This window comes from Mesoplodon bidens (genome assembly GCF_964165515.1).
Source record: "Mesoplodon bidens genome assembly, chromosome: 2".
Taxonomy (NCBI): Eukaryota; Metazoa; Chordata; class Mammalia; order Artiodactyla; family Ziphiidae; genus Mesoplodon; species Mesoplodon bidens.
The window spans coordinates 179450249-179475846 of NC_138177.1; the positions used below are offsets into that span (position 1 = coordinate 179450249).

The following is a 25598-nucleotide window of genomic DNA, read 5'->3' on the forward strand; positions in this document are numbered from 1 at the left end:
ACCTGAGGGTCACAAGCATCTCCAGTTTTCATAAGATTTGTAAAGAGGTCCCTGACTCAGAACAGATTAAAAATCACTCTCTCGGGGAATGAATGGGCGGCATATCCTTCACTCGATCCCCCATAAACATGTGCCCTCAACAGAACTCCCGGTGAGCACTGAGCTGAAGCAAGTTTCAGTGGCCCTCCAGTGATACCCCAAAGCAGAGCCGTGTGTAGAAGTATAGCTGCTGAGAAGACACGCACCCTCACTGTCTGCCAGGCTGGGGCAGCTGGAGATCTGGGTCCAGATCGCAGGCAGGAGATATGAACTTGCAAGTCATCAGTACCAACACTTACATGGCAGATAATTCTAGGTACCGAGAACAGAAATTTGCTATCTAGTTCACATCCATCTCCCGAGGGCTGCAGAATCGAGCATGGACCACAGGAGCGCTAAATAAGTACCTGGAGAATAAATAAGTGAAGGCCCAGTAAAAGGGTATTCATTCGTGCATGCATTCATTCATTCAACAGATATACCTTGAAGGTAGGGAATGAAGGGATTCGAGAGTAGAGTCCTGAGAAGCATCATCATTTAAGGTACACAGGAAAGAGCAGTCTGTGATGGAGACAGAAAAGAAAGAGAGAAATCAAGAAAAGCTGTATCCCCATGATATCCAAAGGAAGAGACTTTGAAAAAAAGAAGTGGTCACCATGGTCAAAATCCAAAGAGAGGTTAAATAACACATTCTGAAAAGTGCCAAGGGGTTTGTCAATCAGGTGGTCTTAGCAAGAGCAATCTAAGTGGAAAGATGAAGGAAAAAGCCTCCCCAAAAAGCACAGGAAAGGAGGGGGGACTGAAAAATGAGTGGGGCTAAGAGAGCTACCCTTGTGAGAGCCTAGTCTGTGAAAGTAGAGCCAAGGGATCAAGTGACAGCAAGAGGGGAATGCAGGACTAGAGGTGGCATCTTGTTCTTCGAACCAGAGTGAACTGGACATTTTATTAATCAAAACTTGTCATGTTCAAGAGGGAGGACGCCAGATAGAGCAGACGTACAAAGGTAGGAAACAGCAGAGTATGCGAAGTATATACACACTGAGAAAATCCAGGAGGGCAATCCCCCCACCAAGTTAACAATGGTTCTCTCTGGATAACAGGTTTACAGGTCATTCTTGCTTTTCCCTTTATTCCTGATTATGGAAGTCGACAATGAATCATGCAGAATTCAGTGAATCTGTACTACTGAATTTATAATCAGAAAAAAGTAATTTTAAACGAAGAGGGTAGGTTAGAAAAATTTCTAAAATCAATTTCCAAAAATCAAAAAAAAAAATCATATGTTAGAAGGTTTAGTTGTGGGGGGAAAATACCTAACCTAGAAAAAAATAGTGGAAGAAAGTATATACACCAAAATGTAAACTTACAGGTATCCCTGGATGGTGAGATTCTGAGCAAAGATTTTGCTTCTACCTTCTGTTTCTTATTTTTATTTTTGCCTCATAATACAATGAACCTAAAGTACATTATTTAATTGTAGAATCTGCAGTTCTCTACCCTTCCTTTAATGGCAAGTCATAAAAGGGAGGTATCAGAAGAAAGGAACAGACAGCTGGTCGCATTCCTGTGACTGTGCACCGTTAAGTTGTAACACATGAATTTAACAGCTCAACGAGCCCAGATCCCATACTCCAAATAAAGGACCAAGCCCTCCAATCAGCTGAAACCTGCCACAGGACACACAAAAGCACAGCAGAGAGAGACAACAGTGGACCAGTAGTGTCACCTCTGCAATCTGTCTTCCAATCATTTTCTGCTTCACTTTCCAGATTACCCACCCAACTCAATGTTTACTCAAAGCTACAAGAAGCCTGCTTTCTCTACTGCATTTCCTCTCCAAAGGATATGATGACCATGCTCACGACTGACTCCCAGATTAAAACCTTAAAGCATCAGTGCTTTTCCCAAACATGCCTCCCCAGCCCAGACGTGTCACCCACAGCAGGGGGACCATGGATCCCAGCAGCGCACTCCAGGTGCTCCTGTCTAATTTTAACAGAGCCCCTTCCCCTCTCGAAAGAGTCCTGGTTTGGACATGACCATTTCATGGTCACTTGCTATCTGTCTGGCTGTCCTGCGTTCAGCACCCCCGGGCCGGTGCCCCCTCTATTCCAGCGCCTGTCTTTACCCACCTCCACTCAGTTGCCTGCCAGGCTCCCCTTCCCTTCCCTGCGAAAGGAATGCAGACAAGGTAAGTTATCCAACCTCCTCCATGAGTACTTTTCTAGTTGAGTACATCTCTCAAAAATAAAGCACAAAATTCTTACACAGGCTAAGTTCCAGCAGTCACTGGCAAAATACACAATTTTCCAACTAACTGTCTTTTGAACTCTACTACCCTGGCTGCTTTACCATAGGGCACTCACACCCACGTGTCACTAGTCTAACGACCAACCCCACAGTCTGGCTCATGACAAAGAAATGATTTTCTTGTCATTAGAAAAGAGACTATAAACAGTTTTGTCTCAGGGAGAAAAAAAGGTTTGACCCTTAGTAATTCTCCAATGCCAGGCAGTGATTACATGGTTTTTCATTACATGGAGTTTTATAAAGTCCAACAAAAATGACTGATGTCAATATTTTCTACATCTGATCCATAGTATGCAGAACCCTGGGTATGTGTTAGGTATGTGCCTAAGCACGTTCTGCCAGAGGGAGAGGGCTAAGAACCAAAGGCATAGCTGCCTGATTATCCAAAGTACTTTCCTGAGTCACCCTGTAACACTGAAAATATTCATTAATAGTATTACTTCAAATTAAAATAATAAATAGCTTATAACAATACTTATTCTAGACTCTTCATCAACATTTGATATTAGAGCAATTTTTTAAAAAAAGCATTCCGCTTGAAAGTAAAACAAGGGGGCAAAAGAAGAGGAAGTAAAACAAGAGACCGAGCGCAGTGGGTGAGCGACTGCTGCTCCAGGTCCCGTCTTCACAGCCTTCAACGGGACGAGCTCTCCTGGGGCCAGCTCTGGGTCAAAATCCCAGCTGTACCCATTTCCAGCTGTGTTACCTCTCTGGGTCTTGGTTTCCCCATTTGGCAGCAGGTGATGATATAAATATCACTCATCTTGCGAGACAGTCATCAGAGATAAAGGTAACGCAACACATTACCTGGGCTGGTCTCTCTCTATGGGCGTGTGGCCTACCTCCCCGCAGCGCCGCACAAGGAGAGCAGGGACCTGGCCTACCGTGCTCACCGCCACAGCCCAAGCAGCAACGCCTACAGCAGAGAGCGCTCGGTAGACATCTGCTGAACAAGCCAAGCGCCCACCTGACACACAGTAAACAGTCATTGTTTTTTTGTAGCTTCAGCCTCCACGTTTCCGCCATCCTTTTGTTCTGTCCACCTCCCTTTTAGGCTCAGACGCTGTTTTCCTTTGGCTCAGGGCTCTGTTTCACCCAAACGGTATGAATAAACAGCACAGCTACATCAGATCTGTGAAAAACATCGGATCTATTAGCTGACTGTGAAACTAGGAGAAACCACTAGAATCAAGAGCCTAACATTATACAGCAGAGAAACATCCTGAGGGTAGGATCATTTTAACTAGATCTGATTTAGAAAAAATGATTCTTACAGGGCTTCCCTGGTGGCCCTTAAATAGACGAGATGAGCCTACAGACCAAGTAGCAGCTACTTCTGACACTCTCTCACAGAATGGTTCCTGGTCACTTAAGAATGACCGAGTGAAACAGGCAATATTAAACATTTTAAAGAATTTCCTGAAGCCCAACTATGTGGAAAGAGTTTTTTAAATTGACTCACAAAATAGTTACTGCTGAAACAAAAGTGTAAATTCTTCTGGGGCAGGGTTCGTGTGTTTTCTCTAATCTCTACCAAAGTTCTACGTTCACACCAACCCTGAACACTCCAAAGCCAATATTCTAGCAGATCTATATAGCAGGGTTGGGGAAAGCGGGCTCTTTCAGAGGGAGAAAACACTGACTTCTGGCCATTTCCTGTCCAGCATATTTTTGATATGAATAAAGGTTTCCTTCCTAACATGGATCATTAATGTTTAAGTTCCTCCTACAGGTTAAGCATCATCCCAGATGCCACTCAGCCCTTTTTAAAAACAGAAATAGCAATACTTTCATATAAACATCTCGTTCCAGTACGGGTCAATGTGCTTTGTTACCTGTCCACATTAACATCAAGAAAGACAAAGAGGGACTTCCCTGGTGGCGCAGCGGTTGAGGAACCGCCTGCCAATGCAGAGGACATGGGTTCAAGCCCTGGTCCAGGAAGATCCCACATGCCGTGGAGCAACTAAGCCTGTGCACCACAACTATTGAGCCTGCGTTCTAGAGCCCGCGAGCCACAACTACTGAGCCCGCGCCTGGAGCCCGTGCTCCACAACAAGAGAAGCCACAGCAATGAGAAGCCCGCGCACCGCAACAAAGAGTAGCTCCTGCGAGCCACAACTAGAGAAAGCCCGCAGACAGCAACAAAGACCCAACACAGCCAAAATTAAATAAATAAACAAATTAATTTAAAAAAAACTTACCATTAAAAAAAAAAGACTAGGGCTTCCCTGGTGGCGCAGTGGTTGAGAGTCAGCCTGCCGATGCAGGGGACACGGGTTCGTGCCCCGGTCCGGGAAGATCCCACATGCCACGGAGCAGCTGGGCCTGTGAGCCATGGCCGCTGAGCCTGTGCGTCCGGAGCCTGTGCTCCGCAACGGGAGAGGCCACAACAGTGAGAGGCCCGCATACCGCAAAAAAAAAAAAAAAAAAAAAAAAAAGACTAAGAGGTGTCTAATGGGACACTTTCACAAGCATATTTTCCACTTGGCATTCACTAAAATTCTCCCACTCACAAGCCATTCTAATCATAACATCTCAAGGCAAAAGACTGCTTTAACGCATTTCCCTAGACCAGAAATCACCAAACTATTCGAGTGTGAGGAAATTTATACAAAGTAAAAAAGAACAAACACACAAAAGCCCTTGCAGATGACCAACCCATCTGCCCCAAGTTGGCCCTGAAGGAAAAAAAAACTGGGCACTTCTGTGATGAAACTCCACGGAAATGATGCCTGGTCTGTATTTATCACAACTAAAAGGTTAACTAACATAAAAGTGGAAAGCTAATTAATTAATTAATGTTCACCAAACATAAACATATATATGCTGTCATACGGTAGCATCCTAAAACAAAAATGTCGTAAATGACACTCTAAACATCTACTCTACATAACTGATGTTCAAAGTTCAAAGGGGCTATACATTTTTTTCTCTGTGTAGATTGAATGTTAACATTTTTTAACTGGCCCACAAAATAATTACTGCTGAAATCAAAGTGTAAATTCCTCTGGCATATCTGTATACAGTAAGGTAAAAGGGTTTTGCTATTGCTTTTTAGCATTTAAAATTCTTCCTTCATCTTGCCTCAAAATTTTTTAAAATTAATTAACTAATTAATTTAAAAAAAATAAAAGGGACTTCCCTGGCGGTCCAGTGGTTAAGACTCCGCACTTCCACTGCAGGGGACACGGGTTCGATCCCTGGTTGGGGAACTAAAATCTCGCATGCGCATGGCGTGGCCAAAAAAAAAAACAACTTTACTACCTGCTTTTTTCTAAATGTTCATATCCCTCAATAGCCTAAACAGGATAATTTTATGGGTAAATTAAATCACACATAAAAAGTTCTACTCAGTAGATTATAAAGGTTGTTAGATATTTTTTAATTTTCCACAAATTTTCATTTTCCTCTCAGAAATAAGTTTTTCCCACCAGGGCATTCATATATACAGAATTTTTCCATCTCTAACATTAAATGTACTTTATTATTTTTGAAAATGAGAAATCTGTATATGATTATTTTGGGTCAATCATAATACCTGATTGGCCAGCACAAAGAAGTATTTACAGATAAGCACTAATAATATAGAAAACTAGCTGTTGGATAACACTTTTTAATTAAAAATTTAAAAACACGAGTTATAGTTTTTAAATACAACAATCCATAATTCATGAAAACAAGTGTTTACACTAAAAAATATGACCAATGTATTTGATAAAATACAAAAGAGGTTTCATTGAGATTGGAGAAATAAGATACGCAACATGAAAAAGATAATATGGAAGTAAATGCCTCTATGTAAAAATATTGATTTAAAAAAAAAGTGAATCTATTTCATGAAGTTAAGTGAGTTATCCAAAGATTCAATATTGTGTATAAGTAGAAACTTGTTAAAAATTTCAAGAAATTCTATTAATGACATGGCATTAGAATCAGACATATATCAATATTTTTTCCATTAAAACCTGAACATCGGTCTTTGATGAGCTTTCATACGGTTTTCTATAAGCTTGGTTCTAACCAAACGCTCCCCAGACATATACCCACCTGTACAGAGAAAAGTCAGTGACAAACCAGGACCAGCCACAGAATTTGTGGGGCCTGGTGCCTAATAAAAATGCAGGGCCTCTTGCTCAAATGTATTAAAAATTTCAAGACAGCAACAGCAGAGCATTCGACCAAGTGTGGGGCACTTCTGACTGCAGGTCACATGTCCGCGAAGCCAGCCCTGGTGACAAGTATAGACAGAGGTCTGACCAAAGACCCTGACCTAATATGACCCTAGAAGAGTGCCTGGCGGATGACAGATGTGCTTGATGATTTGTTTGGAAATCCGAGGAGTTCAGCTCCCAAAAAGACCCATAAAAGCAAAGGGCCATCTCATCTAGGCAGAAAATTTAACTAATTACCATGACACTATTACACATCTAGACTCTATACCAAACACTGACGGAACCAAGAAACAATGTGCACTGAATACATTCCACAATGTTTAATTAGAAAGTTAATTAAGTCAAGGCCAGATAGTCTCAATACTAGGACCCAAAAGAGACCTCTTTGCCCAGCCTGACTACTGTTTTCAAATGATGCTAAAGATGCGGCAGCTGGTAAGCAGTTCACACAGTGTCCTCCCAGTCAGATTCCCCTTCCCCAGCCCTGCAGGAGGGGACAGTCCCTTCAGAAGACAAAACACGCCATCTGACTTGAGCAGACTGCATCACCTCGTGTGTTGGGTTTTGGTCCTGATATGCAGTGTGTTTCTCCTGTCTGCACGGTTCCCTTCCTTACAAACTTCCTTGCTCTTCCTTCACCCCCTTAGTACATGCAGGCCACCTGATCACCCCAGATTTTAGGAAAAAGGAAGAGGAGGTGTGGCAAGTGATAACACTGTGGCTTCACACAAAAGATGGCAGCTGGGTGAGAAGAGACTTTAGGAAGTTTAAGGGGCTGGGGGAGAGGATTCCAACCCAACCTTTCACACAGGCCTCAGCCTATTTGCTACCTTAACAAGTAAGAGACCTCCTTTTAAGCTCTCGGCATTGTTACGTGCAAAGGGCTCGTTAGGTGCTATATGAGCACCAACTAAAATTCTAACCATGTACAACTTAATCTTACTCTGGAAAAGAGAGCTAATATGTCCCAGGAAGGGACATATGCGAGCTAATATGTCCCTACATGCTCTGCCAGGGCACTGCACTCAGCACTTTATGTATCACTGCAATTAATATGAAGAACAATGCCATGGATAGGTATGCAGACCCCCATTTTACAAGTGAGGAAACTGAGGCGCAGAAAGTACTTTGCCTGGGTCATCCAATTGGTTGGTCCACCTAAAACCCAGGTACATCTGACTCTGAATTACAGCTCTGACAATAAGGTTTCTTTCTAGTGCCTACCTTAACCTAACTAATGTAATCTTATGTAGCAACAGCAAAAACAAAACAAAAAACGACTGCAGCACAAGAACTGGGAGTCACGGAAAGACACCTTGTAGTCAATTCTTGAACTCAGCAACTATTTACCGTGGGGCACCCTGTGTCAAGCCCCGTGCTAAGAGATGGATAAAAAACAGTGAAAGCAAGAATAATCAGGGCTTATGCTGCAGTAGGAGATACGCCAAACGAATAGACAATTCCCACCAGTGGGATTAATATCAGGATAGGAGAAGCGATTTTAATGAAACACCTTTTCTGTTCTTCCTATTTCTCCTCAACTCCGCCTCCCTCAGCTTCTGCTCACTTACTGGTTTAGGAGCGTTTGGGGTTACACAGTTGGCTGTGCTCGATAATCACATGGCAAAACCTTTCAGACCCACAAACACCCACCAATATCAGAGATTTTTTCACCATCTCCAATGTTTCTTCAGTGCTTCTAAAAAGCGATTACGATCAATTTCAAAAGAGTGCATGTAACAGAGTTTGCCCAGAGTAAGAAACAACTGAAACATTTATCCTCACCACAGATTTTTCTAAATGTCAAAAATTCTGATCATCTTTACAGACTAGCTCAAATCCTCCCAGAGCCCTTCCCAGATTTCCCCAGTCAGGATTCACTGCTCCATCAACTGTACTCCTTTACTTAAATATCTATTTCAGCCCTTGGACTCTAGTTGGAGTTGGCTGTGTTCCTGTCTCCCCATTGCAGTACGAGCTCGCCGAAGGTGAAGACCAGGTCTTACTCATATTTGAGACAGTATCTCCACACATGTATCCCTCAATACCCAGCAGAGAGTAAACATCCCACATGTATTTGCTGAAACTACACAAACAAAATTAATATTTTATCATATACCTATTTGCCTCTTTCTTAAATGTTTTAAAGATTAACTGTAGTATGATTCAGTGTGCCCAGATTATGGTTCAAAATTTACACTTGGAACTCTTCAGGCCCCAAACACCCTGCTAAGAATAATATACAAATCTACCTCCACACCTTTACTTCCTACCTCGGGAAAGAGGAGAACAGAGTAAAGAGTAAATAAATATTTACTGAATGAATAAAGGAATTAGTGGTCATAATAGGAAATGGTAAAAGATAAAATTTAAAAGGATATGTTCTGGGACTTCCCTGATGGCACAGTTAAGAATCCGTCTGCCAATGCGGGGGACACAGGTTCAAGCCCTGGTCCAGGAAGATCCCACATGCCGCGGAGCAACTAAGCCCGTACGCCACAACTACTGAGCCTGCGCTCTAGAGCCTGTGAGCCACAACTACTGAGCCCACACGCCTAAAGCCCGTGCTCCGCAACAGGAGAAGCCACTGTAATGAGAAGCCCTCGCACTGCAGTGAAGAGTAGCCCCCCCTTGCCGCAACTAGAGAAAGCCCACAGGCAGCAACAAAGACCCAACGCAGCCATAAATAAATAGATAGATATGTTCGCCAAATATCTTCTTCCCACTTTTTAAACCCATGGCTTCACAGTGTATGGATGGCTCCCCAGTATACCCCTGGAGCTGATACCTCACTCAGAGCTACGTACTCTCCCATCTCGTTCTGTCTTATTCTGTCTTGAACCTATTCAGCAATGAAATTGGTCTTGTCAAAGTCACTAATGACCTCCACATTGCCAAATCCCATCGTTGAGTCTTGGTCTTCCTTTAATTTACTTTACTGGCATTCAACAGAGTTGAACACTGCCCTCTGTCATGAAACACTTCCTTCTCCTGGACACCAGAACTCCAGGTTCTTGTCTTTCCTTCTATCTCAGTGGCTATCCCTTGTCAGTTCTTTTCTGGGTCCTCTTTTTTTTTTTTATAAATTTATTTATTTTTATTTATTTTATTTTTGGCTGTGTTGGGTCTTTGTTGCTGCGCCTGGGCTTTCTCTAGTTATGGTGAGCAGGGACTTCTCATTGGGGTGGCTTCTCTTGTTGCGGAGCAGGGGCTCTAGGCACACAGGCTCAGTAGTTGTGGCTCGCGGGCTCTAGAGCTCAGGCTCAGTAGTTGTGGCGCACGGGCTTAGTTGCCCCACGGCACGTGGGATCTTCCCAGACCAGGGCTCGAACCCGTGTCCCCCGCATTGGCAGACGGATTCTTAACTGTGCCATCAGGGAAGTCCCAGAACATATCCTTTTAAATTTTATCTTTTACCATTTCCTATTATGATCACTAATTCCTTTATTCATTCAGCGCCACCAGGGAAGCCCTCTGGGTCCTCTTTCCGTCCCTTCTCTAAGTGCTGGAGAGGCTCAAGGCTCAGTCCTCTGACCTCCACTCTTCTATCCAGGCTCACTCCCTAGGTCATCTGTCCATCCTCATGATTTTAAATATACTGACAACGTCCTGATTGGTATCCCCAACCCCAGCCTTCTTCCGGAACTGCAAGCCCAACATATATCCAACAACCTACTTAACATCTCCAAGCGGACAAATAATAAGCAATATAACAAGAATATGATCAAAACAGAGAGCTTAATTTCTCCCTCTAATCTCCTCTTTCAGTGTTCCCCACCTCAGTACAGAACAACTCCATTTTTCCAGCTGTGTAGGCTGAAACTCTTGGCGTCACTGTGGTAGAGACAGCTAACTGCTTCCTCCTCTAAACATGCAGCCACCCTTGCATTTGGTTATGGCCACGTGACTAAGTTCTGACCGAGGAGATGTAAGCAATGATGTGTGACACCTCTGATCATGCCCTTGACGGACAGGAACATGTCCTCCCCTTTGGTCCCTGAGGACTGGAATGCAGACGTGCGTGTAGGCACTGGAGCAGCCACCTTGGACTACAAGCTAGATGCCTCATACAGAGGATACCAGAGCACTAAACAGAACTGGCTCCCTAGTAATCATGGAATTATTAAACCGGCTCTCAACCACCTACCCAGATTTTTACTGAAAAGAAAAATAAGCTTCTCTCTTATTTAAACCATTATTAGTTTGGATCTCTCTGCTGCAGCAATCAAACCAATATCTTAACTAATATACAGAATTTGGAACCTAGAAGTAATCAACCCAAACAGAATATCAATACGTGGCAGTGGCTTAGGGCTCAGCATGGGCACAGATTATTGCAGGATGGAAGGCTGGTAACCTTGTTAGGCCACAATAAAACGTTTGGTAAAACCTGTGACACCTCAGAAAATAGCCTGCATGCCTACACGGCCTACAATTCTAGGGGAACTGGTTGAACGATTCAGAATTTGGGTGCCTATTGGCTTCTTGCCACCTTAAGCAAGAAGTTCCGCAAGAATGAGACAGACTCAAGCTGCAGTTTGCCGATTTGCCTGGAGAGATAAAATGGAAAACAGGCCTGCCTAAGGCACGTCCACAGTCTAGTCTAAGTTTGCTCAGACTCTGGTAATTTGGGGATCAAGTAGGGTTGAAAAAGCCAACTCCTTCAGGCTCCTGAAAGAAACAAGCTGGAGACACTGTTTGGCCCCAGGAAGGGGATATTCTCCAATGACCTGGCCCCAAAGGACTGCGTCAGCAACTCCCACCACTGCCAAGGCAGCGAGACCCCCTACCACAGCCTGGCAGGAGCTGACAATGGCTGTGGACCAGTGAGGGATCTGTACTCCCCATTCTTCCCTTTTCGAAATGGTAGTTATTTCCATGATTCTATCCTACTCCACCACAGCACATGGTGGGGCGGGGGCGCGGGGAGGGGAAAGCAGCTGATAACTTGCATTTTAATCTAAAGGTTCCTGGATGGTATATCACCCAGAGATTCTGGACTCAACTGAAGGTTGCCTCCTTAGGAAAGCAGAGCGTGTGTTTTAGGTTTCAGAAGAAGGGTTTGAACAGAATGGCCTTGACTGTACTCCCCTTCTAACGTAAGAGAACTTTTAGCTGAGCATACGGCTACCCAGTAAGAACTGCAGTTCTCAGCTTCCCAGCAAGGAGCTGTGGCCACGTGACTCAGGTTCTGGCCAATGGGAGGTGAGCAGAAGTGAGTGATGTGTGCAACTTCCAAGCTGTGCCGTTAAAGAGGAGCATGACTTCTCCTTCCCCTCTCCTCTTGTCCCTCTGGCTACAGTGCAGACAGACGTGGACCAAAAGATGGATGCCATATGTTAGGAGAGTTGGTACAACCGGACAGAAGGCGCCTGGGCCCCTAACGAGCGCAGAGCCGCCACAGCAGCCCCAGCCTCCTACCCAGACTTCTATTTAGAGAGAAATAAACATCTATCTGGTTTAAGCAGCTGTTATTTCGTGTCGTGTTATTTCAACTGTTACAACGGTCCACTCGATGACATCCCAGCTCAGGTGGCCATTCCTGACTCCACTCCACATCCATCCCATCACCCAGTCCTATTGGCTCTACCCACAAAATATCTGACCATCCTCTATCTGACCTTTTCTCACCTTCTCCACCACAAACCCTGGTCCTGGGACTCCTGCACTGGCCTCCTAACCTTTCTCTCCATTTTCACTCTTTCCCCCTTTATCTATTCTCTTCACAGCAGCCACAGTGATTCTTTTAAAACATAAATCAGGGACTTCCTTGGTGGTCCAGTGGTTAAGACTCCACGCTCCCAATGCAAGGGGCCCGGGTTCAATCCCTGGTCAGGGAACTAGATCCCACATGCTGCAACTAAGACCCGGCGCAGCCAAATAAACTAATTAATTAATAAATTAAAAAAAAACCATAAATCAGAATGTAAGCCCCATGAAGGCAAGGATCTCTGCCTGTATTGTTCATTCATATATCCTCATGATCTAAAACAAAGCTGGGCATATACCATATGTCATCAAATACAAAATGTCACTGACTGTGAACTGCACCGTTGTTTTTTACACCACCAAGAAAAAAAACTACTGTCCATTAAACCACAACAAAATACCTTAACAACAGACCAGGCCAGAGTAGTAATCAGTTACACCAGCCTCTCATTGCTTTGAAATTTCTTTCTGAGAAGGTGGAGTGTCTCTGACCTTCAACTGCATTGCCTTCTAACTGTATGTTCAATTTCAAAATGTGACACAGCTTCAGAGACTTGTGGATTTCTGCCTTTCTAAGGCTCCCTAATGCACTTGGTTGCTGCTTTGCAATAAAATATGAAATTGTGGTCATTCTTTCACCAACATTTTCTTTGTTTTCTTTACTAATATCAAATTGAGACCCCACTGCTGTTTCCATTTCTCTCTGCATACAAAGTAACATATGCTTTCACTGCTAATCAAAGTGTAATTTGGGGGGAGGCATTTAAAATAGCAACTATATTTATCATGCACAGCATTTAATTGAAGGTACAACAAGATGAACGGGTATAACCAGGTTTACACATAAACAGGAAATGACAACTTTCACAACTGCCACGTGGCCAACCGTGATTACACCAAGAAGCATCCCAATTTCAAAGATGTGAAACTGTGAAGTAAAAAAAAAAAGGGTGGGACACCTCAGAATTGATTGAAACCCAGTTACAAGAACTCAGTTAATGTTTGCTAAGTGAATGAAAGACCTCATCTCTGGCCACTGTGCCCTTGCTTAGCCGGCTCCAAACATACTGGGCCTCCTTGCTGCTCCTAGAGCAGATGGGGGATATGCCCCTGGTTCCTGGTGTTCCCTGTTACTGAGAACTCTCTTCCCCCTAGATGGCCCCGTCATCCTTTAAATTTCTTTCCAGAAGTCACCTCCTAAAATTGCACACACTCCTCGCATTGCTCTCCGTCCCTTTATAGCCTATTTTATTTTTCTCCGTGGCACTGTCACCAAATGACATCTTATGTGTATGTATTTGTTTATCACGTCTCCTCCCACTAGAATGGAGCTCCACGCAAGCAAGGCTCGTGTGGTGTCTGACATGCAGCAAGTAAACAGCAAGTAACACTGAATGAGCTGCTACAGGAAGCTCTCTCCACCTGGACACACCACAAGTACCTTCTGAGAAAATGCATTCTGTGCCAAGCACAGGCCTGAAGACCCAAGGAGCTGTTGTCAAAAGTCTTTCTGTCTTTTTCCCCTAAAAGAGTAGAGGGCTATTTGATGAGCTCCACTCTTAGCAATAACGAGGGCTTCCACTTCCCATCTCAAAAGGGACAATAAAAATGCCGTAACCATGACATCTAGCTCAGATTATTCCTATTTTGGAGGTAGTTTAGCAAAGGGATTAAGAACTCTGGGATCAGACTCTGGATTAGAATCCAGGTTCTACCACTTCCTCGTTGTCCACCTTTTGGCAAGTTACTTTCTATCAGCCTCAACTTTTTAATCTGTAAAACGGGGCTATTAATACCAACCTTGCTGAGCAAGTTAAGTGCTTAGCACATATTAAGAGCTTCATAAATATCAGCTATTATCATTACCATTCTGTGTTTCTTGGCTAAAATGAACAAAAAGGAGTGGAGAAGGGGCCTGGGAGGCAACATCCCACTCTCCTTCCAGGCTTGAGGAAGAAGAATCCTGGTTATCAAGTGAGTGTTAGCAATGACCTACTGGGAAAAAAGTGAGCTTAGGTCCTGAGGCCTGTTACAAAGAAAGAAAAGGTCAGAGATGGAGATGTTAAGAGAAGAAAGGCCCGGGCTGGCATCTCTATGTCAGCTCACCTTTCAGTGGTCCAAAGAAACTAATCTGCTTTCTCCAAAATCTGCTCCTTGTCTGGAATTCCTTCTCTCTCCTCCAATCCATCCTTCTCCCAAACTAGAAACCAAGGAGTCATCTTCTTCTTTCTTCCCCTGCCTCCACCTCTTTCACATCAAACTTATCATCAGAAGTGGGTTAACTGAGATCCTCAATATTTCTGATGTCTGCTCTCCTCCGTTCCCATTGCCAAGGCCTTGCTTCAGACTCCACTGCCTTGTTCCCCATAGCAACAGCAGCCACCTTCTTCCTATCCACCTTTGACACCCTTGCCAGTTATCTTTCTAATCCCTTAAAATCCCTCAAAGGCTTCTGATAGTCTTACTGAGAAAGTTCAAACTCCTAAGCATTTCTGAAAACCATTGGAGACCTGGTGCCTCTCTGCCTGCGGCCACTCCCCCAGGCAAATCCTGTCTCCAGTCCCACTACTTCTTGTGGTTTCCTGAGCTCCCCAGTTTCACAGCCGGTTTCAAGAGCCCTTCGCATAAGCATCGTTTTTTCTTGAAAGTTTTCGCTAAGACGCTAAGCCACCAGGGCTCCCTTCTAGTTTTTCTTACGGTCTTGTGCGTGGTCCACAATAGCTCTTAGCACCCTGTGTTGTAACTGCTGGACTCCTAGCTATCTCTGTCTCTACCTATCCCCTAACCCCAGTTAAATAATTTCTTTAAGAAAAAGACTGTGTTTCTCCTAACCTACGTAACATATTGCTGGAAATGCACCGCATCTTTTTTTTTTTAATATCTTTATTGGAGTTTAATTGCTTTACAATGGTGTGTTAGTTTCTGCTTTATGACAAAGTGAATCAGCTATACATATACATATATCCCCATATCTCCTCCTTCTTGCCTCTCCCTCCCACCCTCCCTATCCCAGCCCTCTAGGTGGTCACAAAGCAACAGCATCTTTTTATTTATTTATTTATTTATTTTTTTGCAGTACGCGGGCCTCTCACTGTTGTGGCCTCTCCCGTTGCGGAGCACAGGCTCCGGATGCGCAGGCTCAGCGGCCATGGCTCATGGGCCCAGCCACTCCGCGGCGTGTGGGATCTTCCCGAACCGGGGCACGAACCCGTGTCCCCTGCATCGGCAGGTGGACTCTCAACCACTGCGCCACCGGGGAAGCCCCAACAGCATCTTTTTAAAAAATGTTTGCTGAGTGAATGATTTTGGAGGGGTGTGATGAGAGTCAGCACCAAAAAGACTATAAACTTGATCACATCATGAATGAATTCATAAAAAACAACACTTTTACAGAAAAACTATGCAGATCAAGCATGTTAGTAGGATATTTATATAGAAGCTGTGGTGAATTTATTGCCAGTTGTTGGGCAGTAAAATACAGTAAAAAGAGCTTTTAGATCAGGAACCCTGGGTTTGAACTGCAATTCTGTCACTTCTAAGCCAGGGCACTATGGACTTAACCTACTTCTCAGTTGCTTCACCTATAAAACAAGGAAATTTTAAGGAACTGCTGGACTGCACTGTTTTATCAAATGAGACAATGGTTGTAAAATGCCTGGCACAGAGCAGGTTTCTAAGACTGTTAATAAATGTTGGTCCCTTTTCACTGAAAAAACACTGCTAAAATGTCCAAGGTCATATATTCTGCATTTGGGAAGGAAGACAACTCACATATTCTGCATTTGGGAAGGAAGACAACTTCTAAAACCTTGACCACACCCTGAATCCCAGCCAGCCCTCTTGAAGATGAACTAGGTCATACAGATTTTGCAAAAAAAAAAAAAAAGAAAATCATTTCAATGAAAACACATCATCACCACAGTTGAAAACCAGTTTAAAATACCTGCCCTACTCAGAGTATCATTTTGGTATAAAACAAAAAACAAAAACAAAAAAAACACAAAAAAACAACAATACATGAGCAGGGTACAGAATGAATGTAATGTAAATAATGATGCCTTGAAATGCAGGTTCCTGAAGAGAATAAACATAGTCATGAATCTGCTCTATACAGCAAAGGACTCATTGTAATGTCCTATATAAACAGCAGTGAAGTTAAAGAAATACTCTACTTAGAAAGCACAAGAGAAGAAAAGTACAAGAATTCAAGGTGATCTATGAGAGGGACCAAAAAGTACCCATAATGTAAAATCTTCTAAAGCTACTACCCTGGTCATAGCAGGCTCTATTTTTCATGGACTGCATTCTCATATATTTTCATTTTGCTAAAATATGAAACTCTGTCTTACCTAATTTCCTTATTTAGATTGAAAGATGAATGTCTTGACTGGTTACACCCTGAGATGCATGTTTGAGTTTTCAATAATATAAATGTATTATTTTCTAACCAAATAAATGTCAACTACCGTATCTGTGACACAAGTTTCCACCAATAGAGTAATAATAAGGCAAAAGTTCTGGAAATGTCTCTGTTGAGAACTGTTCACCTAATCCCAGAATTAAAGGAAATGGATTAAAAAAAACTTAAGCTTTTTCCCCATAAAATATTTGTTTTAGATTATGCTGAGAGTAAAATTACCAGTTATTGAACTGTCCCTTTGTGTTCAGGCCAACTAATTTGTTGAACATAATTTTATATTGATCTTATATTAGTGAATTTAATTTTTCACATTTATTTTAATATTTTGTTGACCTTGAAAAATGTCTATCTCCTCCACAATGATTACATTTGTTCCATATATGGTAAATAAAAAAAAAAGTTAATACCTTCCTCAAGGACTGGATAAAGTGAAGAGCTACAGTTCAGATTATACAGTTCTTTAGCTGGTCTGTACGCTTTAATGGTTTTCTTAGTGAAAACTCAAGTATGTAAAAACTTCTAAACCAGGAACAATTTAGAGAATGTCAAGAAAAAAAGTAATTCCTGGAGGTAAAAGACTTACTAAAAAACTCTGCCTTAAGAGACATGATCCACTAGCGTTAATGTTAAAGAAGAAAGGGGGTGCACTTTAAAAAAACTACACAAAACAAAGTGCCTCTAAGAGGATCTGTTGATAGTTCCTACCTGAATGAAAGAAATTGTTCAATATTCTTCTAATTTAAGATTACACTATTGATGTATTTAGAAAACAAAGTCAGTAACAAAGAATGGGCAATCCTGACTTTCCAAAAAGCCAGGTATCAAAACCAACAAAATTATTTGCTTCCTTTCCTATGTGACCCTTAACCCACCACTTGCCTGCCTCATCTCTGGAGAATTTTAGTCCCTAGGTAAATATATTGACAGCTCTGCAGCTAAAACTGAAGCATGGAAGTTTTACAGTACAACCAACCTGAAGGATGACTACTTTCATAATACTGTAGGGAAGTTTTACATGAACTGTGGAAGAAATGGTAGGTGGAAGAGAGTGAGGCCAGCAGGGGTCCTGAAAGGGAAGCTCCCAATATGTAAAAAAAAAAAAAAAAAGAAGAGAAAAGTCAACAGAGTCACAGGAAAATCCTTGTACCCTAAATGCCACTTTTTCTTCTTATTATTAAATAATCTTGAAAACATCAAGAAGGGGATCTCTAATTTCCTTTCAGAAATGATAATAGGGGGAATTTTCAAAGTCATTTGCTTCCATTTGCTTCCTGTTCAGTGTCTGTTACAGCAAAACACAAGTTTGAAAGGGCCAAAAACTAGAAAAAGGCATAATGAAAGAGAAGTATGCCAGAAGCCATTAGTGGTCTGTTAAATTGCTACAATTTAACTGTAATTCACGAAGCTATTGAGAAGATACATATTTTGTTAAATATCAAAGAATCTGTCTGTAGACTTACCCCAAACACATATGTAATGTTTAATTAAATTATACAATGAAATGCCACACATACTTGGGATTTCAAATCCTTTAAAAACATACACCTATACATTATGATTCCTCCCAAAATCATTCTTTAGATCTCTGCAGTAAGGCGCGCGCGCGCACACGCACATGCGCGAGCGCGAGCGCGCGCGTACATACACACACACACACACACACACAACACACACAACTTGATGTAAATCTAGCCCTTCTTGCTTAAATACCCTGAAGAAAAGAATGAAAGCCTCAGTATGCTCTCCTCTTCTTTAGACTCTAAAAGAAGACTCGAAAAGAGGCAAATGGAGTTCAGGATGGAAAAAGAAGGCAAAGAAATACAAGAGAATACAACCGGAGACCCTCTCAGGGACTCATTTAATTCTTAGAAAATGTCATCTCCATTCCTGCCCAAAGGCCAGGCACCACTGGCGCAATATCAACCCTATCCAAAGCGCCAAAGAGTTGCCAACTAATCTCCCAAGGTGTCCCCCAACCTCCTCACCTCATCAGCGCTCAGCTCCTCCATCGCTTTCCTCTTAATGGTGAAAGGCGTTAAGGAGAGATTTTCTGTTCTTTGAGACCAGGGCGGGAGGAGAGTGGAAGGTGTCTATCGCGCTGTCTAGTCCCCCGAATGGGGGAGGTTTCAGAACTGCATAGTCAGAGGTTAAAAAATAAGAACACGAGAGGCAGTGAAATGCCCTGGCGTCGGTCACTCCAATTGCCTCAGAGGCTCCTACAGCTGCTTACGCCACGAGCAGCCTCCTTTGACCGCCACTGCTGCTGCTACAGGGTTATCGTAAGGCGCCACTTTTTACCCTCTGCTTCCCAGGTTACCCAGACTAGGGAGCTCGGTCTCCAGCTCTCCTCGTGCCCGGAGCCTACTGTGTCTTCCTGGTGGTGGCGCGGCAGCTGCGCTTCCTCCAGCAGATCGTGCTCTCCTTCCAACCCTTTCCCCCTGGCGGGAAGTGTTCAACTGCAGAGTGGGTGCCCCGAGGAAAGGCGACCCCAGAGCCGCCCAGGCAGAGCCCAGCACTGAGAAGGGAAGCTCCTCCCCTCCCAAAGCAGGCCGGCCACGCCCCGCCTCCACGCCGGAGCCTGGGCAAGGGGGAGGGGGAGGACCGGACTCGCGATGTTCTGGCTGGAAGAGTAAATCCTCCTACCCCTCCACCCCTACTCTTACCCCCTCGCCCCACCAAGTATTATTCATCAAAACAACAGGGCGGCCATCTTTGAAAGGGATCACGTGACCCCGTCAGACAGGCGGGGTTTCTGGCCCCAGGACGAGGCAGCCAATGGGCCGCGGGCGTCGGGCGGCCCATTTCCTCTCTCCTGCGTCTCCTCCCGCCTCCGCCCCACCCTCTCCCCGGCAGCCGCGCGGGGCGGGGGGAGGGGCGAGCGGGGCCGCGGGCGGGCCGGCCGAGCGCGGGGGGCGGGGCGGAGAATTGCCATGGCGACGGCGCGGGGGGGCGGTGCGCGGGCCCGGCCCAGGTAGGTTCCCGGGAGGGCCACGCGGGCGGGCGATGGCGGAGGCTGCGGGGCACGGCTCCTGCAGACAACGGGAAGATTGGCCAGAAGGGGACTCCCGCCCGCGACCCGGGCCCACAGCGCCTCCGTTGTTTCCAGGCTTTTCTCTTCAGCGGTTCACAAACGCCTCTCGACTCTCCACGATGCCGCCCAAACGAACTAAAAGAAACGGAAAACGTCTCCTTTCTGCGATGAGCGTTCTCTACCAGCCTGACCGCTCACATTCTGCAAAACCTTTCTACGTAGACTCTTCCTCCTCCGCAACGAAAGCCCATTTGGAAGAAAACTTTAACACAAGTAGAACTTCATTTCATTTCACTTTGTTCTTTTAGAGAGATAATTTCTGATTTTTTTAAGTGTGTTCCAAATATGAAAGTATAAATGGGTTTGAGACCCAGAAAACTTTGAAGTGCATACACAAACACAAGGAAGACTTGTGGAGCCAAGGAAAAAAAAACCATCGTCCTCACCTGGACAAGAATACAAAAAAATTTTTAATTGAAATGTGTGTCATCAAAACATCATATTAGTTTTAACGTGTACAGCATAATGATTTGACATACGTATATATTGGGAAATGATTACCACAATATGTTAACACCCATCACCACACATACTTGTTGTTTTTTTTTTCTTGGAATGAGCACTTTAAAGAGTTATTCGCTTAGCAACTTTCAAATATATGATACAGTATTGTTGACTGTAGTCCCAATGCTGTACATTACACCCACAGGACTTCTTATAACTGAGTTTGTACCTTTTGACCACCTTCACCATTTTGCCCACGCACTATCCCCCTCTGGCAACCACCAATCTGTTCTCTGAAGAATGCAAATATTTTATAATATACAAGTCTAAACAGTGGTCAACGTTTAACAGCGTCATGAAATTCCAGATTTTGCCACCTACGAAGAATGTAATGTATGCGATGGTTTACTTAACCATAATATTAAAGATTGCATTCCAGAATTAAAAGTCACAGTTTTTTTTTTCCTGCTACTTACTTAAAATAGTAACCTGACAACCAGATATGTAAGGAATTTGTAAGTAAAATCAGACCACTGCTGGCTTTACATACTATCTGCTCTCCAGGAAAGGAATTCTGTGTAAGCCAGAATTTAGACGCCTGGTGACATTGATTCCAGTACATTTACTTCTTTTTTTAAACGTGGTCATTGCCATATAATTCGTATTCCATACAATTCACCCATTTAAAGTGTACGATGGTTGTAGAATATTCACAGTTATCAACCATCATCACTAATTCCAGAACATTTCATCACCCCAGAAAGAAACCCTGTACCTGTTAACAGTCACTCCCCATTCTCCCCTCCTCTCCCTCTGGGCAACCACTAATCTACTTTCTGTTTCTACCAATGGAATCCTACTCTATGTGGCTTTTTGTGTCCAGCTGCTTTTATTTAGCATATGTTTTCAAAGTTTACCCATGTTGCAGTATATATCAGTACTTCATTTCTTTAATGCCGAATAATATTCCATTGTATGGATATACCACATTTTGTTTATTCATTCATCAGTTAATGGACATTTGGGTTGTTTCCACTATTTGGTTATTATGAATAATGCTGCTATCAATATTTATGTGTAAGTTTTTGTGTGGACATTTGTTTTAATTTCTCTTGGATATATACCTAGGAGGAGAATTTCTGGGTTGTATGTTTAACTTTTCAAGCAACTGAAAAACTGTTTTCCAAAGCGCCACACCATTGTACGTTCCACCAGCAACGTATGAGGGTTTCAATTTCTCCAATCCTCACCAACACTTGTTAGTAGCTCTTTTTTAGAATAGTCACACTAGTAGATGTGAAGTGGTATCTCATTGCAGTTTTGTGTTTTCATTCCTCTGAGGGCTAACAATATTGAGCAACTTTTCATGTATTTATTAGTTATTTGTATATCTTTGGACAAATATCTGTCCAAGTCCTTTGTTCATTTTTTAATTGGTTATTTGTCTTTTTATTGTTGAGTTGTAAGAGTTCTTTATATACTCTGGATATTAGTCCCTTAACAAACATGTAATTTATAAATGTCTTTCCCATTCTGTGGGTTGTCATTTCACTTTCTTGATAGTATCATTTGCAGCACAAATTTTTTTTATTTTGATGTAGCCCAGTTTCTTTCTTTCGTCGTTTGTGCTTTTGATGTAATACATTCACTTTTACAAGGCATATTGAATCATTTATTATCTCTCTTAGTCAGTTTGTGCTGCTATAACAGAATATCATAGACTGAGTGGCTTTTAAGCAACAGAAATTTATTTCTTAGTTCTGGAGGCTCAAAGTCAGAGGTCAGGGTGCCAGCATGATCAAATCTGGTGAACTCCCTCTTCCAGGTGGCTTGTACTAGCTTCTCCTGGTATCCTCATATGACTGTGAACAGAGAGCAAGCAAGCTCTCTAGAAACTCTCATAAGGGCACTGATCTCATTCATGAGTACCTCACCCTTATGACCTCATCTATTCCTAATTATCTCTGCAAAGTAATACCATCACATGGGGGGGGTTGTCAACACATGAATTTGCGGGGGACACAAACATTCCATCTATAACAATATTCAAATATTATAGGAAATATCCTTCCCATTTTGTGGCTGGAGAAAGTGAAACTATGAATATTAAATGGCCTGCCCCAAGTCAAATGGGAAAATGATTAGAAGTCTTGCTTCCCCTGAATTCTCTCCCTATCACACAAATATCTCTATATATCACAAGAACACAATATCTAGAACAAAATGGGTATTCGAAAAATGTAAGATAAAGTACTGATTGTTTGCAGAGTAGTGTTACTGTGAGAATGCCACAGTATTTTATTCACCATAGATTCCATGTCCAATCTAACTTTAACCTTTTATGATTTATGACATTTGGATTTTCTGACATAGAATTCACTTTTAAAGCTGTCTCACTATTTTAAGACTAAGAAATACAGGGATTTTTTACCATTTGCATGACAACTCCACTCCCTTTCTTTTTCTTCAACCCCAAAGTACTCTTTCTGCAAATATAATGAGTTTTGTAAAATCACAAAAATTAAAAGTAAACTCTCTTTAGCCATGTACTGTATTTCCCATGGTCTTTTACAGGATGAATCCCTCTAATATGTTTTTTAGTGCCTTTTACAGTTGTGTTTTAAACTGCCCAAGTGCTGGAGTACCCACCACTTCCCTTAGGAGAAGCTTTCCCACAAAATCGTAAATAAGAGTCTCTCAGAGGTGTTCATGATACTTAGCTTACTTCATTGTTTTGCTCAGTTTCTTCCATCTTCCATCTTCTAAAGGGGGCATGATATTACCCCCTTTAGATCATGCAAAATAATCTGTCTGCCTCATTTGGGAACTACCAAGCATCAAGGCCCAAGACAAATTAGTTCTCAAAATTACCTAGAAGTTAGCAAAAGTACTGTTTAACACTAGTAACAGATAAAAGAGGAGGACAAACTGAAACATGTGACTGAAAATAAAAGTATACTTTGGGCAGATTTTGTTATTTTATAAGGGGAAAGGAGTTTTTGTGGGGTTTTTTCACTTGAAAGTAAAAATAGGGACTTCCCTGGTGGCGCAGTGGTTAAGAATCCGCCTGCCAATGCAGCGGACACGGGTTTGAGCCCTGGTCCGGGAAGATCCCACATGCCGTGGAGCAACTAAGCCCGTGCGCCACAACTACTGAGCCTGAGCTCTAGAGCCCACGAGCCACAACTGCTGAGCCCGCATGCCACAATTACTGAAGACCGCATGCCTAGAGCCCATGCTCCGCAACAGGAGAAGCCACCGCAATGAGAAGCCCACGCACTGCAATGAAGGGTAGCCCCTGCTCTCAGCAACTAGAGAAAGCCCACGTGAAGCAATGAAGACCCAACACAGCCAAAAAAAATAAATAAAATAGTCTTTAGAAAAAGTAAAAAATAGCCTCCTAGTCAATTAAAAGGCATTTGTGAAGGTAAATTCTAGAACTTATAATCTTTTAGGATAGCTTTTATTCAAGTGCCAGGATATAGAGAGCTCACTGGACCAAAATTTGTCTTCCTGATGATCTACAAAGCTAGATCTACCAAGCTTCCTGATGATCTTCCTTTAGATCTATGAAGCTACCTACATCTATAAGTACAATATATTCTGTTTTCTCTGTTGCCATCAGAGGTCAGCCCCTGCACCTGGACTCTGGATTCCTTCCCCTCCCACCTTCTTAAGGACTTTGGTCCAGGATTTATCCTTTTTCTTTTGCACCATCATTTTCTTTCTCCCCACTGGACACATTTCTGCTCTAGGAACACTAACTTTAAAAACCCCTACCTTGACCTTACATCTCCTTTGGGCTATGCCTCCTTTATTTGCTTCCCTTCACAGCAAAACATCTCAGAAGACGTTTTGCATATTATTTCCACTCCTTCCCTTATTCCTCAGTCCAGTCTATCCTCTGTCTGTGTCATACTGAGAAAATTCTCTTGTTGAGATCACCAACGATTTCCATCTACCCAAGACCAGTTCCATTTTTTGTATCCAGTATTTATCAGCCTTCTCAGCAGCATTCAGTACAGTTGAGCACTTTTGAAACACTTTCCCCTATATTGCCTTTCACTGAGGCCACACTCCCTTGGGTTTACTCTTGCCTCACTGGAAGCTCTTCCTCAGGTTCCTTTGCCGCCTCCTTCACCTGAGTTTTAAATATTGTAGAGCTGCAGGCTCAGTGCTGAGTCCTCTTCTCTCTGCCAACATGATACGTGCTGTAGACTAAAGTAAGTCCAAGAAGGAGAATAATGCTGGAGATCGGTGTTTCCGTATTAAAGAGGGTGGTCCTACAAATGAATCTGTATACAAAACGGAAATTGAGTCACAGGTGTAGAAAACAAACTTATGGTTACCAAGGAGGAAAGGACTGGGGGGGATAAATTGGGAGATTGGGATTGACATATACACACTACTATTTATAAAAAGTAACTAGGGCTTCCCTGGTGGCGCAGTGGTTGAGAGTCCGCCTGCCAATGCAGGGGACACGGGTTCGTGCCCCGGTTCGGGAAGATCCCACATGCCGCGGAGCGGCTGGACCCGTGAGCCACAACTACTGAGCCTGCGCGGCTGGAGCCTGTGCTCCGCAACAAGAGAGGCCACGATAGTGAGAGGCCCGCGCACCGCGATGAAGAGTGGCCCCCACTTGCCACAACTAGAGAAAGCCCTTGCACAGAAACGAAGACCCCACACAACCAAAAATAAATAAATAAATAATTTTTTTAAAAAGATGAAGACGGAGATTGTCCATTGAATTTAGCAACAAGCAGCTCTTCGGTGACCTTCAGAGCAGTTTTGGTGGATTGATGGGGCAGGAAACTGATCTAGGTATGTATAAGAAAGAATGCAGGAATAGACGACTCTCTCAAGAAGTTTTATGGCAAAAGAGAGCCAAGAAATGGGACAGTAGTTGGAGGGAGAAGTGGGTAAAACTGTTTTGTTTTTCATATTGGGAGAAATAATAGTATATCTTGTATGTTAACGGGAATTATCAGTTGAGAGGGAAATTTTTGAATATTTAGGGGAAAGTAGATTCTGTATACTATTGATGTCTTCTTTAAATCCTTGACCTTCTAAGAAGTATATTCTTATCTTATAAATTGGAAAAGTGTATTTCCTCTTGAAAGGAAAATAATAGCAAGATTTTTTCTTACATAAATCTTGTTTGCTATTGCTGTTGATTTGATGTTAGCAATTTTCTAGATTTTTAACCTTCTTCTTGCCTAAAATGATACAGCACGCCTGCCAAAGAATGCCTACTGCTTTATGAGGCCATGTTAATCATTAGATGTTGTTTCTGGCTAGAATCACAGGTAATGCCTGTGACTGACTTAATGTCTCTAAAAGTTAACTATCTGAAATTTATGTATTCTGACTCTTACTTGGGCTTAGGATTCAGAATTCTGCTTGCTTGGAG

General features: G+C 42.8%; 1 protein-coding gene across 2 annotated transcripts in view; it reads right to left on the reverse strand.

Annotated features, from left to right (window-relative positions):
* Positions 1-19370, reverse strand: part of UBE4B (ubiquitination factor E4B) — a 117377-nt gene extending 98007 nt beyond the window's left edge. The window contains exon 1 of one of the 2 annotated variants that reach the window (XM_081226414.1): positions 18639-19370. In XM_081226414.1, the coding sequence (XP_081082540.1) occupies positions 18639-18662 (24 nt within the window). In that variant the 5' untranslated portion in view covers positions 18663-19370. The remainder of the gene's footprint in view (positions 1-18638) is intronic. The other variant, XM_081226413.1, reaches the window with a different exon arrangement.
* Between the last annotated feature and the right edge of the window lie 6228 nt (positions 19371-25598).